The 17365-nt window shown below is 42.5% G+C and overlaps 1 protein-coding gene across 1 annotated transcript in view; it reads left to right on the plus strand.

The window, feature by feature from the left end:
- The window catches only part of CLSPN (claspin), a 62114-nt gene extending 45741 nt beyond the window's left edge, over window positions 1–16373 (plus strand). Inside the window, exons 12-25 of the mRNA XM_073665941.1 lie at window positions 4497–4555; window positions 4686–4882; window positions 5029–5189; window positions 6449–6681; window positions 9154–9259; window positions 10836–10911; window positions 11913–12031; window positions 12165–12329; window positions 12406–12527; window positions 13095–13231; window positions 13336–13435; window positions 14713–14792; window positions 14881–15042; window positions 15790–16373. Of these exons, the coding sequence (XP_073522042.1) occupies window positions 4497–4555; window positions 4686–4882; window positions 5029–5189; window positions 6449–6681; window positions 9154–9259; window positions 10836–10911; window positions 11913–12031; window positions 12165–12329; window positions 12406–12527; window positions 13095–13231; window positions 13336–13435; window positions 14713–14792; window positions 14881–15042; window positions 15790–15900 (1828 nt within the window). The 3' untranslated portion in view covers window positions 15901–16373. The remainder of the gene's footprint in view (window positions 1–4496; window positions 4556–4685; window positions 4883–5028; window positions 5190–6448; window positions 6682–9153; window positions 9260–10835; window positions 10912–11912; window positions 12032–12164; window positions 12330–12405; window positions 12528–13094; window positions 13232–13335; window positions 13436–14712; window positions 14793–14880; window positions 15043–15789) is intronic.
- Window positions 16374–17365: the final 992 nt, after the last annotated feature.

Here is a 17365-nt window from a genome sequence, read left to right on the forward strand (position 1 = left end):
ACACACCTGCAGTTTTCAATTTAACCCCAGATATCTTGACCTGGGTCACTATTACAACGGCCATTCTGGCTCAGCTGGCTAAAATATGACATAATATTAGTAGTTACTGAGTTGCTACGCTTGGCACAGCGTATGAGATACATTCTTGGATGGGAAAGGGTTAATCTGATCTTTGATTTATTAATATTTTTGGGGTGATCACCAGGACAAGGTGATTTAGACCTTGTTCCCCTACTCCCTAAGTAGGTTTTTAACCTTTTGTGTAATTGGGACATCAACCTCTTTTTCCTTCTGTCAGGCTTGTTTCTTCCACAGTGGCATAATGGGCTTATTTCCGCAGTGTAGACATCTTCCTGTTCAGAATAGCCGTTCCAGTGTAGCACAAGTTTTATGTTTCTAATCATCTTAAATCAGGGGTCTCAAACTCGGCTGGGTATATGGGCCGCACATGGAAAAAATTTGAATTTGGGGGGCCGCATTCTTTGTTCAATGTGACATTTTTAGCGATACCATTTTTTTTTGTATACACCTTTTGAACATTTTTGCCGTGTTTATTTTCTTATGGCTTGGGTCGTTATGGATGTGGCGATAATAAACGTGCACTTTTTTGTGTTTACTTTAGTTTACTTATAAAACAGCATTTTTAGTGCCCAATATTTTTTCATGCTTTATTTTATTTTTTATTTTTTTTACAATTTTATTTCCCCCAATTGGCCACATACAGTAATATTGTCTTACAATTAGCATCATATAGTAATAATGGAAAACATCTTGTAGTAATGTTCCCCATCCAAGTCCCCATCTTGTACTAATGTGCCCCATCCAGGTCCCCATCCTGTGGCTATGTGCCCCATCCAGGTCCCCATCTTGTGGCTATGTGCCCCATCCAGGTCTCCATCTTGTGGTTATGTACCCCATGCAGGTCCCCATCCTGTGACTATGTGCCCCATCCAGGTCCCCATCCTGTGGCTATGTGTCCCATGCAGGTCCCCATCTTGTGGCTATGTACCCCATCCAGGTCCCCATCCTGTGGCTATTTGCCCCATCCAGATCCCCATCTTGTGGCTATGTACCCCATCCAGGTCCCCATCCTGTGGCTATTTGCCCCATCCAGGTCCCCATCCTGTGGCAATGTTCCCGATCCAGGTCCCCATCTTGTGTCTATGTGCTCCATCCAGGTCCCCATCTTTTGGCAATGTTCCCCATCCTGGCGCCCATCTTGTACTAATGTGCCTCATCCAGGTCCCCATCTTGTGGCTATGTGCCCCATCCAGGTCCCCATCTTGTGGCTATGTGCCCCATCCAGGTCCCCATCTTGTGGCTATGTGCCCCATCCAGGTCCCCATCTTGTGGCTATGTGCCCCATCCAGGTCCCTATCTTGTGGCTATGTGCCCCATCCAGGTCCCTATCTTGTGGCTATGTGCCCCATCCAGGTCCCCATCTTGTGGCTATGTGCCCCATCCAGGTCCCCATCTTGTGGCTATGTGCCCCATCCAGGTCCCTATCTTGTGGCTATGTGCCCCATCCAGGTCCCCATCTTGTGGCTATGTACCCCATCCAGGTCCCCATCCTGTGGCTATTTGCCCCATCCAGGTCCCCATCCTGTGGCAATGTTCCCGATCCAGGTCCCCATCTTGTGTCTATGTGCTCCATCCAGGTCCCCATCTTTTGGCAATGTTCCCCATCCTGGCGCCCATCTTGTACTAATGTGCCTCATCCAGGTCCCCATCTTGTGGCTATGTGCCCCATCCAGGTCCCCATCTTGTGGCTATGTGCCCCATCCAGGTCCCCATCTTGTGGCTATGTGCCCCATCCAGGTCCCCATCTTGTGGCTATGTGCCCCATCCAGGTCCCTATCTTGTGGCTATGTGCCCCATCCAGGTCCCTATCTTGTGGCTATGTGCCCCATCCAGGTCCCCATCTTGTGGCTATGTGCCCCATCCAGGTCCCCATCTTGTGGCTATGTGCCCCATCCAGGTCCCTATCTTGTGGCTATGTGCCCCATCCAGGTCCCTATCTTGTGGCTATGTGCCCCATCCAGGTCCCCATCTTGTGGCTATGTGCCCCATCCAGGTCCCCATCCTGTGGCAACGTTCCCCATCCTGGCGCCCATCTTGTACTAATGTGTCTCATCCAGGTCCCCATCTTGGGGCTATGTGCCCCATCCAGGTCCCCATCCTCTGGCAATGTTCCCCATCCAGGTCCCCATCTTGTGGCTATGTGCCCCATCCAGGTCCCCATCCTGTGGCAATGTTCCCCATCCAGGTCCCCATCTTGTGGCTATGTGCCCCATCCAGGTCCCCATCCTGTGGCAATGTTCCCCATCCAGGTCCCCATCTTGTGGCTATGTGCCCCATCCAGGTCCCCATCTTGTGGCTATGTGCCCCATCCAGGTCCCCATCTTGTGGCTATGTGCCCCATCCAGGTCCCCATCTTGTGGCTATGTGCCCCATCCAGGACCACATCTTGAGGCTATGTGCCCCATCCAGGTCCCCATCTTGAGGCTATGTGCCCCATCCAGGTCCCCATCCTGTGGCAATGTGCCCCATCCAGGTCCCCATCTTGTGGCTATGTGCCCCATCCAGGACCACATCTTGTGGCTATGTGCCCCATCCAGGTCCCCATCTTGTGGCTATGTGCCCCATCCAGGTCCCCATCCTGTGGCAATGTTCCCCATCCAGGTCCCCATCTTGTGGCTATGTGCCCCATCCAGGTCCCCATCCTGTGGCAATGTTCCCCATCCAGGTCCCCATCTTGTGGCTATGTGCCCCATCCAGGTCCCCATCTTGTGGCTATGTGCCCCATCCAGGTCCCCATCTTGTGGCTATGTGCCCCATCCAGGTCCCCATCCTGTGGCAATGTGCCCCATCCAGGTCCCCATCTTGTGGCTATGTGCCCCATCCAGGACCACATCTTGAGGCTATGTGCCCCATCCAGGTCCCCATCTTGAGGCTATGTGCCCCATCCAGGTCCCCATCCTGTGGCTATGTGCCCCATCCAGGTCCCCTCTTGTGGCTATGTGCCCCCTGTGCTGTTCTTCACACACATAAAATAGAAAAAAAAAGATGATTCTCACCTGTCCTCCGTTCCCTCGGCGGCCTTCCTGCAGATGTGGCCCGCAGGCACCACAGAGTCCGACCCCTTGACGATCCCGACCTGGTCCAGGAGGAGCCGCCGACAGCAGCGCTGCATTTCCGCACAGAGACCGTCTCCCAGCACAGCATTTTCAATGTCAGCCGCTGGCCAATCAGAGGCCAGCAGCTGACATCTGCGTATGGCAATGACGTCATACTCACTGCGCCGACACGCAGATATCAGCTGCTGGCCTCTGATTGGCCAGCGGCTGGCATTGGAAATGCTGTGCTGGGAGACAGTCTCTGTGTGGCAATTCAGCGCTGCTGTCGGCGGCTCCTCCTGGACCTGGTCGGGATCATCTAGGGGTCTGTGCCTGCAGGCCGCATAAAGCAGCCTCAGGGGCCGCATGCGGCCCGCGGGCCGCGTGTTTGAGACCCCTGTCTTAAATGGAGCTCATTCTGTACAAATGTTATCTAGTACACTTTAGAGTTCCATAGGGTGCATAAATGTGCATTCTGTTATACATTTCCAGATCGCGTCGTTCAGTGACAGCCGTGTGATCATTCATTTTTTTTCTTGCCTCCTCTAGGGACTGCTTTTGAACGTCCCATGATCTGTGTCCACCAATGACACTCATGAGAAACATTGTTTTTCATTTTTTTTTTCTTTTTTTTTTTTTTTGTTCCACAACAGAAAACCCATTTTTTGTCAAGTTTATTGGGGGATCTAACAGCCATCCAAATTTTTTACCTGTAAGGTGCAGTCTTAATTTTCCTTTAGAGTAAAATTGTTCCCAGTAGATCTCAATGTTCTGTTGATTATTACTTGTGGTGACCATCGAGGTTTCTCTGCTTCTCCTACTGCTAGCTACAACTCTAAGTTGCACAAAATTTTTGAGACTATTCAAACTGTATAACCCCAGTTTTGTGGCGTAAACATTTTTAGGTATCAGTCCCTTAAAGTCCTCCTGCAAGTGACATCAAGTTAGTAACAAAATATCCTTAAAAACACAGCAAAACCTTGCAAAAATCCTTCTCCGAAGAGCCCAGGCTGCTGCAATTACTAAAGGGGGCTGGATGTTATATTAACTCCTCTGATTTTATTTTCATAAATATCTAATTTTCTTGCAAGTTAAAGAGAACTTGTCAACAAAATTTTGCAAGTTGACGTAAAAACATGGCCGTAATAGCACTGTTATACAGATTAAATTGATTTCTTTGAAGAAATTTGCTTTGTTCTTCTTCAATCAGCATTTGACGTTTAACTTTAAACATCATGCTGACAGGTTCTCTTTAAATGAATGTATATTATGTACTACTGAATAACAATTTGATATAAATACGAATTATAATCCTTTGGATTGTTGTATTGTCACAGCTACAGAGGCATGTGTTAATATGGATCTGTTTTTGTCATGTAGTGATTCCATGCCTGATAAGATGGAGCATGACGAGTGTAAAGGCAGTGATGATAAACTCGGTAATTAAAAGTACTTTTTAGTAAATTTAAAAGGAAATAAAAAAAGAGAAAGCATTTCACTGAAACTTGTAGCTTCTACATTCATATTTTTTTTTTTTTCCCCTTCTCCTCCCCCTTAAAATTTGTTCAGCGGAGGACGATTATTTTACTTTACCCATGACAAAAGACAGCAGCCACAACAGCAGTTTTGAACTTATTGGATCCATGATTCCTTCATACCAGCCTCTTAACAAAAACGGGCGAAGCTCTTTCCTTTCTGGCATAGGGGGATTCCGGTCACCGTCCCCTGTTACCTTCAAAGCCAACTTCCTCAACTCTGCATCAAAGGTACTTTACTTGTTGCTGCATAACTTCTGGCTTTCACTTTTTTTTTTTTTTTTTTTTTTAAGTGATGTGTAAGTGGATTCTGTTTTTGGCTTTGCATACTTTTAAGACCTTAATAGTGACTTAATGGACTTTAATGGTGAATTTAGAGTTCAGGGAAGATGTCAGAACCATCGCTTCCCGTGGAAGATTCCCAGGATCTGTACAATGCTTCACCTGAGCCTAAAGAGTCTTTTGCCTGTGCTGGTGTCGACTCTCAATTCCAGTTTTCCTTGGATGACACGCAAAGCCAGTTACTGGATGCTGATGGGTAAGAACTACTGTGTATCAATGTAATCACTGTTTATGCTCCATTCATACTGTTTGTGATTATTTGGGTGTAATGGGAATTTTTGCATCAGGCTCAATTTGTGTAATATAGTGCTTAGCAAAAGTTACTGGCAGGGAAAAAATGCTACAAAGTAAGAGTGCTTTAAAAAATAGAAGCTTTTTTTTTTATCAATGAGCAAAAGAGAAATCTAAATCAAATCAATATTTGATGTTACCACCCTTTTGATTCTGTACGAATATAGTCTGGTATATGATTGACCAGTTATACCAAACAAGTGCTAATGATCATTTAGGTTGAAAGTCATTAACTGAAGCAGAAACATCTGTGTAAGAGGCTTAAAACTGGGCGTGGTACAGCCAAACTCTGCTACAAAGGTGAGGTTATGGAAGACCGTTTCATGTCACAGGTCACATACACCATGGCAAGACCTAGCACACCAACAAGACTCAAGGTAGTTGTACTGCATCGGCAAGGTCTCTCCATGGCAAAGATTATGAAGCAGACTGTGGTTTCAGGATGTGCTGTTGAAGCTTTTTTGAAGACTCCTCAAGAAATAAGCAACATTGAGGAACTTAGATGGAGTGGTTGGCCAAGGTAACTTGGTGCAGCAGATCAAAGACACATGCTTATTTCCATTCTTAATTGGAAGATGTCCAGCAGTCCAATCAGCTCAGAACTGGCAGCAAGCCGATTGAGCCCAGCTATACCCATCTACTATTCGTAGAGGTCTGGCCAAAAGTCGTCTTCATGGAAGAATTGAAGCCAAAAAGACATACTTTTGACTTGAAAACAAAGCCAAAAGACTCATCTGCCCAAAAACATAGGGACTGGGTTGCTGAAAATGGATAGAAGTAGGTGGTGTGGACTGATGAGTCAAAATCTGAAATATGCCCTGATTGACACTCCCTCTACATTGGGGCGCAGCTGTTAGTCAGTGCCGAGGGCGCAGTTACAGCCGCCTCTCTGTATTCTCAGAGCGTTGACTGAACCTGCGCTGACCCCGTGACTAAAATGGGAACGCTGCTGGGGAGAATAAAGATAATTTTCTCCTTGCAGCTTTAGGCTAAGTGCGGGAGTCTGGCAGCATAATAATGCTCTTAACCTGCTGATTAACCCCATATCTTCAGGTTAATAGCGTTTTTTCTGGTGACAGGTTCCCTTTAAGGGGCTAAATTGTTGTTGTGTTGGATCATTTTACTGTGGTGTTGTATTTAATGTCTATATTTGCCTTTTTAAAGGTTTCTAAACGTAGGGCACAACAGGACTAAATACAGCTCTGCTAAGCAAAGGCTAGTATTGGATACAATGGATGAGAATGCTATGGATGCTAACATGGGAGAGTTGTTGGACCTGTGCTCAGGAAACTTCAGGGGCTCCCTCTCAGACTCCAGTCAGCATGATGACGAAGTGTCCAAGAAAGATGACATGGATGAGCTGCTGGGGTTATGCTCTGGAAAATTTGTGTCACAAGGTAAGACAGGCTGCTACAAATACAATGGATGCAATATTAAATGCTTATGTTTAAATCTATTATTTAGGTTTGAGCTCGTCTTTTTTTAAAGCAATGTTTTTTGGTCGAATTGCTAGATTACATTTTATTTGTCACTTAAACCTAAATAACAAATGTATTGCCCCACCATGTCATATGTGGGGGAAGAGTGGCCAGAAGGATGGGTTGAATTTCAATTTTTCAGATTTTCAGAGGTTACCTTAAAGGTTTACATAGTAAAGGTTGCCATACACCATAGCTGCCAGCTAATTGTATGTACATCAAACAGGTATTCTTAAAGGGGTGTTTCCATCTTCAAGATCCTATCCCAATATGTAGTCGGTGTAATAATAGCAAATACCTCCTATTAGAAATGTAGTATAGTTCTTCTGATTCGTCACTTGCGCCATGTGCAGGGCATTGCAGTAGCTTAGGTATCAATGGTTACGACCACTTGTATTGTGACAGTTGTTAGTGGTTGTTACCATGGATACATAAGCTACTGCAATGCCCTGCACATGTGGTAAGCGACAGCTTATCAGAAGAACTATACTACATTTCTCTTTGTATTTATTTGCTAATATTATTCTTACTACACCTGCTACATATTGGTACAGGATCTTGGGAGACTGGAATACCTCTTTTAACCTTCTCATACTCTATGTGCTCTATGATTGCTAGAAAAGATAAAAAGACCTCCCAAAATGTAACAGTTTCACACATCATTTCCTGCACCTAATGAGAACATTTGTTGACACACTGACATCAAAAAGATTAAAAGCTTTTTTTCCAAGAACAACAAAAATTGGGCTAAAGGCAGTAAATTGGATACATTAACAAAAAAATCATTACTTGATGCATACCCTGTTGGTTCAGTGCTGCCTCTGTGGATGCTTCTCTTAGGTCTTTTTACTTCTCTACGACCACCACATGTTGTCTACCAACATGACCACTGCAGCCAATCATTGAGTTTTTAGCACTGTACAGCTTTTTTGATACAGAACACCTTTAAAGTGTACCTGCACTATTTTCTCCTACTTGATCAGACATTAGACATGCACCGACACCGAGTGGTATGTTTTCAACACAAATGCAAGATATCTGGCAAATACTGTGCACCAGTTTGATTCCAATTAATAGGACTTGTGAACAATTTTTGCCAGGAGTCGTACTGTTGCCAACTGTACTGCAGACTGTCTCTGATGGATGATCAGATCATGTGAGGGTTTCATTCAATTAAAGCTGTGCATGGATTTTTTGATACACTGACCTAATATCAAGAATGCCAATTTTAATTTTAAGTTCCGTTATATAGTTCTTCAATGATGGTCTAATACAATCTAAAATGATGAACTTCTGCTGCAAATTTTATTAGTAGAAAACTCAGTTAGTGACTACACGAGACTGGGAACTAAGGTGAAGTAAAACCAAGTTTTGGTGCTTCTTATGTCTACTCAAAAGATACCAATGTTTAACAACTGATGTTAAATATTCTATTACCTTTTTCATGGCCTAAGATGTAAACTTACGCCATATGTCGTGTACATGTCTTTTGATGATGGCTCACGTGCCGAGGCTGCATCTTTTCCTGTATATGACAGCGGATTTAATCAGCCATCGTGTGCCTCTAACAGTCGCAGGTCGATCGTAGCTCCGTTCGCGGCTGTTAACCTGTTAATTCCAGCTGTTTATCTTTGACAATGGCATTCAGCATGCACCGACAGGGGCATGTGGTGTTCCACGCACCCATTGGTACGCCTGTGACGTGATTGCAGGGTGCCGATTGGGTTGTACTGACAGACCCCCGTGCCTGTCAGTACGGCACTCTAAAAGCCAGCTCATGGCCGGCGTTCATAGTAGATTGCGATTTTCGCTACACATATCAGTGCTAGTGCACTGCTATGTATAGCACAAGCAATCAGATGATCGCAGCTTCAAGTCCCCTAGGGGGACTATTAAATCCAGTAAAAAGTGAAGGAAAAAAAAGAAAAAGGTTCAAATCACCCCATTAAAAATAAAACTATTTAAAATATATATACATGTTTGTTATCTTTGTACTCGTAGTGACCTGGAGAATCATATTACTAGGTCAGTTTTACCATATAGTGAACATGGTAAATAAATAAAATTGCACTTTTTTTTTTTTGCAATTTCAACACAGTTGGAATTTTTTTCCCTTTTTCTAGTACACTCTATGGTAGAATGAATGGTGTCATTCAAAAGTACAACTCGTCCCGCAAAAATACAAGCCCTCATACTGCTATATTGATGGAAAATTAAAATAGTTATGGCTCCTGGAAGAAAGGGCAGAAAAACAGAAAATGGCCATGGCGTGAAGGTGTTAAAAGTAAAATTAACCTATGCACAGACTAGTTTATTTTTTTATAATGCTGTAATGTCATGTTTCTACTCTCAGACTTTACACACACATAACTATGTCCTTCTTTTGTTCAGCTGCTTCCTTAACACAGAAGTCCTCAGATGTGGTCAAAGTGAACCCCCACACACATAAAGAAGACCAATTGTCTGAAGCTGACATGGCTTCCTTCCCAGTGGAACGGTAATTGGCTAAGTGAACATTTTAACGAAATCTAGGAAGCAATTTATTCAAGCAGGTTTTATCAGAGAAAAAATATTCTTTATTATCTGCATAGTTTAGCTCTAGTTTATGTTGACATGCTATGTGTGCTTTTCTTTTTCTTTTTTTTTCTTCTTCTAAGATTTGTACTGTCAATTATGAGTTATTTTTCCTTGCGACTTTATTTCCCCGCCATTTATTAATCATACTTTTATTTTTTCTCTTGCCTGAAAATGTGGTTTTTACTCTTCCATACTCGTAATTTTCTCTATTTTGCTAAGTTCTATCAGTGTAAGTTGGCAGTAAAGTTTGATATTTGAGGTTATGAACTTAAAGCATTGCTGTATCTCAGGGATGTCAAACTTAAACACACAGGGGACCAAAATGAAAAACTTAAAGTAGCGGGCCAACCAGTATACAGTATAATGGGCCTCACACAGTCCCCCATACAGAATAATGGCCTCACATCGTCCTCCATACAGAATAATGGCCTCACATCGTCCTCCATACAGAATAATGGCCCCACATCGTCCTCCATACAGAATAATGGCCCCACATCGTCCTCCATACAGAATAATGGCCCCACATCGTCCTCCATACAGAATAATGGCCCCACATCGTCCTCCATACAGAATAATGGCCCCACATCGTCCTCCATACAGAATAATGGCCCCACATCGTCCTCCATACAGAATAATGGCCCCACATCGTCCTCCATACAGAATAATGGGCCCCACACTGTCCTCCATACAGAATAATGGGCCCCACATAGTCCTCCATACAGAATAATGGGCCCCACATAGGTTTCAATACAGTATAATGGGCCCCACATAGTCCTCCATACAGAATAATGGGCCCCACATAGTCCTCCATACAGAATAATGGGCCCCACACAGAATAATGGCCTCACATAGTCCTCCATACAGAATAATGGGCCCCACACTGTCCTCCATACAGAATAATGGGCCCCACATAGTCCTCCATACAGAATAATGGGCCCCACATAGTCCTCCATACAGAATAATGGGCCCCACACAGAATAATGGCCTCACATCGTCCTCCATACAGAATAACGGGCCCCACATAGTCCTCCATACAGAATAATGGGCCCCACATAGTCCTCCATACAGAATAATGGGCCCCACATAGTCCTCCATACAGAATAATGGGCCCCACATAGTCCTCCATACAGAATAATGGGCCCCACATAGTCCTCCATACAGAATAATGGGCCCCACATAGTCCTCCATACAGAATAATGGGCCCCACATAGTCCTCCATACAGAATAATGGGCCCCACATAGTCCTCCATACAGAATAATGGGCCCCACATAGTCCTCCATACAGAATAATGGGCCCCACATAGTCCTCCATACAGAATAATGGGCCCCACATAGTCCTCCATACAGAATAATGGGCCCCACATAGGGGGTGGAGGTTCTCATGCCTCGGGCCAAATAAAACCACCCTGCGGGCCAGAGTTTGACATGTATGCTGTATCTTAATCACTTTGTTACTCTGCCAGTGTTAGGTTGGTATTCATTACAAATATTTACAGGGAGAATAATGATGAAGAGGAAGAAGAGTTTGGTGATTTTCAGCTGCTGCCATGTGATGAATCAAGCAGTGAAAAGGTTGGTGAATTCGTGTAGTTTTAAATGTGCTGGGGAGAATCAAAAGTCTGCAGTCAGAGTGACTGCAGACTTTTCATTTTAGACCGGACAACCCCTTTAAAACATTAGGTCCAAGGTGAAGGCTCAAAACAAAAATACATTGGTAACCGGTCATGGCGTCTAGTAGAATCAGATTAGTACAGATGTGAGTGATACTCGTAGTCAGAAGAGAATACCCATGGGCCACATATCTAAATGTAAAATTGCTGTGACAAACTGGTCCATCTAAGTAATAAGCATCATAAAGGCATAAATTCGCAAGCACCCGAAAGTACCAAAATATTAGTAATTTTAAATGTACTAATGCTTACCCATGATCTGAAGTGCACCTATGTGTGCCCTAAACCGTGTTGCGCATGGTTAAACCCCCTGAGAAAGCCCACTAGAAATGCACATTGGGGTTGAGGACACGCATAGAGGCACTTCAGATCATGGGTAAGCATTAGTAGCTTTGAATGCAGTAGTGTTTTTGTACTTTTGCATGTTTGCAGGATTATACCTCTGTCGTTTTATTACTTGGCAGGACCAGTTTATCACCGCAATTATTTTATGTGTATTTCTACTTTTTGGCTTTGCACTTCTGAGCGACCTATGGGCATTCCCTGTGCCTGACTACAGATATCACTCGCATCTGCACCATTCTGATTTTAATTGATGGTATGACATGCTGCCCATGTATTTTTGCAACTGTGTGTCCTTTTTGTTTTGACCCTTCACCTTTGACCTCTTGTTTTAATCATTCTATTGTTGTATTAAACCTTTTTTGACTCCATAAATTTATAGGATTTATATTTGCACTGGAGTTTTTCCCCATATAATTGAGTATTAAGAGCTTATGTATTACCTTTTTGTTTGGATGATTAAAACAATAATGTAATACAACTGTGACACAGACCAGTAGTTTTTGATAGCCAAGAGATAGTCTCAACTAATGTTTTCATAAGTAATGTCTTCTAATCTAGGAAGGAGAGGAAGAAAGTGAAGGAGAGGAGAAGGATTATGATGGTGATGAAAAAATAAATGAAGACTTGTTTGATGATGAAGAGGAGATTTTGAGAAAACAAGGGAAAAAAAGAAAACTGTAAGTAGTTGAGTAACATTCTAAAAACAAACTACAACAAGTAGATACAAATCTGGAGTTAGCAGTTACTGCACAATGTCATCTGCTTATCCAAAAACTCAAACTAACATTGAAATTGGTTTATAAATTGCAGCAAGCTCCAGGATTTCATGGAAGATGAGGCAGAGCTTTCTGGAAGTGATATGGGGAGTGGAGATGAGGATGAAGGAGATGAGGATGATGAATATGAAGACGATGCCATAGACGAGGAGCTGCCTTCAGATGAAGAGCTTCAGGACCAAGTCAACAAAATCCACATGTATGTATCCGTTCCTGAAGTTCACAAGTCAATCATTAAGGCACACCGTCACTTTGACTTGGCTTTTTATTTATAGGAAAGTAACTATGGATGAAGACAAACGCCGCTTGCGGTTATACCAGGAGCGGTACTTGGCTGATGGGGACCTTCACAGTGATGGTCCAGGAAGAATGAGAAAATTCAGATGGAAAAACATTGGTATGTTTTGAGATGTAACATCGGTGCCGTAGTTGAACTGTTTAGATTCTATGGTTTTGACCCCCAAATAAATGAACTGCTCCATAACGTGAAGCTCCAGACATCACCAAGAACTTTTGTTGTGCTTTATCTTCATGTTTTTATAGACTGTGACATATGTCAACAAAATTGTTGTTTCTAAGTAGATTATATTGGGGTTTAAAACTGTAGAGAAATGATGCCTAGCTGGAGAAGATATGATTTCTGTGATTCATGCCACGACACAGAACTTCAGTCTTGATTGTTTGAACAATTAGAAATGACAGTTTTGTATTGTGCTACTTTTTACTACTACTGTTGGGTAAATTTAACTACCTTAAATTTGTAAGGCCCCTTTCACCATGATTTTGATTTGACAACAAATTTTTAACACCAATCCGCATCCCATGCATTAAATGGTTGCATGTTCAAGCTCATTCACATGCAGCACTAAATTTCTGGCTTCTTTTGACATCGCTACTGAAAAAATTCTGGGTATTTCACTTTTACTGATTTGCATTACATAATTTATTTCTTGGGTATCTTTAGATGACGCCTCTCAGATGGACATGTTCCACAGATATTCGGAACTGGAAGATCAGGAGGCAGAGAATGAGGAAATGGATGAGGCAGAAGCTAAAAGGAGGAAGGAACGGTATGAGCGAGAGCAGTGGTTGCGTGAACAGGTAAAAGGCTGGATGTCTGTTTTGTAAGACTACAACGAAATGTCATTGGTTATTGCTTGCATAACACATGCAAAACCTGAATGTAATTGTTTATTATATTTTAGTCTGAAAGTGGCAAAAAGGAAGAAGAAGAGGAGATTGGAGAAAACAGTCAGTTTATGAAGCTGGCCAAAAAAGTTACTGAAAAGGTTTTACAGAGGAGAGGTGATGAATTGATTTTAAGTCAAAAACTAATTATAAGTGATCAGCAGATCACCTTGTCAAACTAAAAAAAAATGGCTTTAAAAACAAAACACAAATGACACTGCTACAATTATAACTATCTGAATATTGAAGTGAACTTATTTAATCCCCATAGTGAACATCCTTAAGAAATACAATGTGGACTATAAAAATGGAATTTTTTTTCTTTACTGTGTCCTCCTCAAAAATAAAGGGGTTGTCCATAACACAGTATACTGCCCCCATCAATTTAAACCTGATAAACAAGTGTTTTTGTAAATACATACTGCTGCCAATTGTGCCTGTGAGCGGCGCTATCGCTGACCGCTCACAGGCATCACGTGACCCCATCCGCTGATGTCAAGTTCCGGATTCATATAGGCATATGACCCAGTGACGCGCTCCCCCCCTGATTGATGGGCTATGGGCGGGGTCTCACCGCACGTCAATCAGGGGGGGGTGCGTCACTGGGTCATGCCTGCATGAATCCGGAACTTGACATCAGCAGACATGGGGTCACGGGATACCTGTGAGCTGTCAGCCCCAATTGTCAGCAGTATGTATTTACAAAAACACTGGTTTGCCAGGTTTATATTGATGGGGGCAGTATACTGTGTAGTGGACAACCTCAATCCATAATTTGTGTACCCCAAAATGCGTCTATTAAAAACCTTGTCCTGCAGAAAGATGAGTCACATGTGGCAACATCGAAATAAAAAGCTATGGCACACAAAAGTAGTAAAATATAAAAATAACTATATTGTTTTTCTTACTGTGTGCCTAAGAACTAACAGGTAGGTAGTTGCTACCTACCTGCCTATTCTGCCAAGCGCAGATCTCTGCTGGGACAGCGGTCACTGACCGGTTCTGCAGCTCTTCTTCCACTCTGCTCTGTGGACGAAGCGTGATTGCTGATTTTATGATGATTGACAGCCGGCTCCCCACTGTATAACTGTAGGAAGCTGGCTGCTAATCAGCATGATGTTGGCAGTCACGCTCTGACGACAGATGGAGAGCTGCTCTGTTGACGTGAAGCAGCTGATTCACCGGCAGGAGCACTCTGCAAATAGAACAGGCTGGTAAATTACTAACTAGTTAGCAACTACCTGCCTGTTAGTTTTTTGGCTAATAGTAAAAAATAAATTAATCCTGAATATCCCCGTTAAAAGTTAACAGGGATTAATAGGCATGCCACTGATAAGTAATGTGTTTGTTTTTGAGCATACATTAAGTAATCCAGCTTTTAACTTTATCTACAGCAACCATAGAAACTACTGAGCCCAAAAAGCAAGATATTAAAAATCCATTTGAAATGCACCTACCCTTTAATCTCCCAAAGGTGAGTTTTTCTAAAAAAAAAAAAAAAAAAAAAAAGTTTAGGAATTGTTCAACCTTTTTCTTACATATCGCAATTAACTCTTCATCAGATGAAAACGGGCTCCTTATTAAACAAGCCTAAAGAAGTTCTTCAGAAACTGGCTGCAATGTCGGACCTAAACCCCAAAGCACCAAGAAACACAAGGAAATTTGTATTTCACACTCTGTCACCCCAAAAGAAAGAAGAATCTGCAGATAAATCAAAACCGAAGGTAATGTGCTGTATTTGCTGCAATCAGTACTATGGGAATGCAGTGCAGTTACAATTCCAGGGTTCTACAGTACATGCTTAGACACTTCCAGGAGCATGTCAGTATGTGCGGAGTATTCCTGCTCTGTCATACTTATGTGCTACCTTTATGGCAGTCCCTTGGGTCAATAGTTTCTAATGTCATAATCCTCACTTATTTTCACCCCGTAGTATTGCTATACTTTTTATGCTGCTCTATCATTAATTTTCTAAATACAAAGGAAAGTCCCCTGCAAGTTATTCTTGTGGTAATGTAATCAATGCTCTATTTCTATAAAATGTGTTTTTTGATTCCGATATAATCCAACATGAACTCAATTTCTCAGACTTTCTTTGCATGATCAAATATTGTGTAAAAAAAAAAAATGCAGTACGCTCTTGCATAGTTTATTGGTGCAGCATTGCCTCCACTTGTTTGCTTAGTCTCCAAGCTCAAGGGGATTGGTGCATTGAATCATTGAATGAGGCATTATTTTTGTCCTATGACAAAGGTAACAGTTCAAGGGTCCCTACTGATGTGATCTAAGATGTCAGAAGTTCTTTGCAATTGGTTGTTCAGATGACTGTACTCAAACTTGCAGGAACAATGGGGTATAGTTTTAAGAGAAACATATTCCATGAGTAATGAGATCAATGACTGTATTAGGGTCTTGGTTCTATGAAAGTTTATTTTCTAACCTGAAATGTTTTTACTTCTTCCTATGTGCAGGTCAGAAAAAGCCTCAGTGTTGCTACCCCTTCACCCAAACGTTTTAAGTCAGACCGTTTTAGTACAACGAACAGCAAAAATCGCAGTATCTTCCCTTTTCTTGAAAACTAAGTAGCCTTCTTCCATGTTCAGTAAATTGGTGAACTAAGCAAGCTTTTGGATGTGTGGACACATGCACTGAATGTTACCTGGTTGTGTTACTTCCATGTTTGAACTGTTGGCTGAAAAATCACTTTTTGCCATGTAAAGATTTTCTTTTGTAAAATGTTTTTTTAGTCTTTATGCTTTTATGCTTATTAAATTCACTCATTAATGTTCTTGCAAGAGATGTTCATAAGAATTGAGATACCTCGAGCAAATACAGACACAGATTTTAAATGTAGTCATAAGTTTGTCAATATATTAGAGGCTAGTCTACATATTTGAGAAGGAGTGCCAGTTTTGAAGTCTTATTTGCTGCACATTATCTACTTGAAATTCATAACAGGCAATAGATTTCCTGCATATATTGAAGATACAGAACACTATCAGAGTTATTAGAAATAAAATGTGCTTCTCTCAGCATTTTATAATATATGTGTATCAGTTTTAATAATGTATATTGTTTGTATGTACTTCTATTGTTTACTTTGTAAAATATTTATGTAAATTGTTATAAATGTAAATTTTTTTTGCATTTAAGAGCTGTGTTTTTATAAATAAAATTGTCTTTCTAAGTTATGCATGTTCCTGGTTCCAGTTATGGAAACTTGAGGCAGGTCAGTGGACTTTTAACCGATTCCCGACCGCTCACTGTACATAAACGTCGGCGCTGCCTGGGCTCTGTGCAGCGCCGACGTTTAAAAACGATGGGCGGTCCCGCAGCGCTCAGGACCCCCAGGGTCCTGCTAGCGCTCCGGTACCGGTTCAGAGCGATAGCTCTGACATGTGGCATCATGGGGACCTAATTGGATCAGGTCCCCATGATGTTAACCTGTTCCTATCTTCTAGATGCCGCGATCCATAGCGATCCCGGTGCTGTGACCTCTGACATCATCGAGACCTGATTGGCTCAGGTCTCGATGATGTCAGCGTCACACCAGCCAATCTGAGAGATCACCAGGGAAGTTTGTTTTAGCAACAAACTTTCCCGGGCGATCTGCCTGATAAATACATTGTTTCTCCTCCGATCTCAGTGAGCGAGCAGAGGAGAAACACTGTGACAAGAGCTGTCAGCCTTGCCACAGTAAAAGTGAAAAAAATAAAATAAAAAAGAAAGTAAGAGTTAGGGTTAGTCAGTCCTGTCAGATGAGTCAGTCAGTCCTGTCAGATGAGTCAGTCAGTCCTGTCAGATGAGTCAGTCAGTCCTGTCAGATGAGTCAGTCAGTCCTGTCAGATGAGTCAGTCCTGTCAGATGAGTCAGTCAGTCCTGTCAGATGAGTCAGTCAGTCCTGTCAGATGAGTCAGTCAGTCCTGTCAGATGAGTCAGTCAGTCCTGTCAGATGAGTCAGTCAGTCCTGTCAGATGAGTCAGTCAGTCCTGTCAGATGAGTCAGTCAGTCCTGTCAGATGAGTCAGTCAGTCCTGTCAGATGAGTC

Source organism: Phyllobates terribilis, unplaced genomic scaffold (assembly GCF_046119375.1).
Source record: "Phyllobates terribilis strain yellow unplaced genomic scaffold, ASM4611937v1 Scaffold_2__4_contigs__length_985480577, whole genome shotgun sequence".
NCBI lineage: Eukaryota > Metazoa > Chordata > Amphibia > Anura > Dendrobatidae > Phyllobates > Phyllobates terribilis.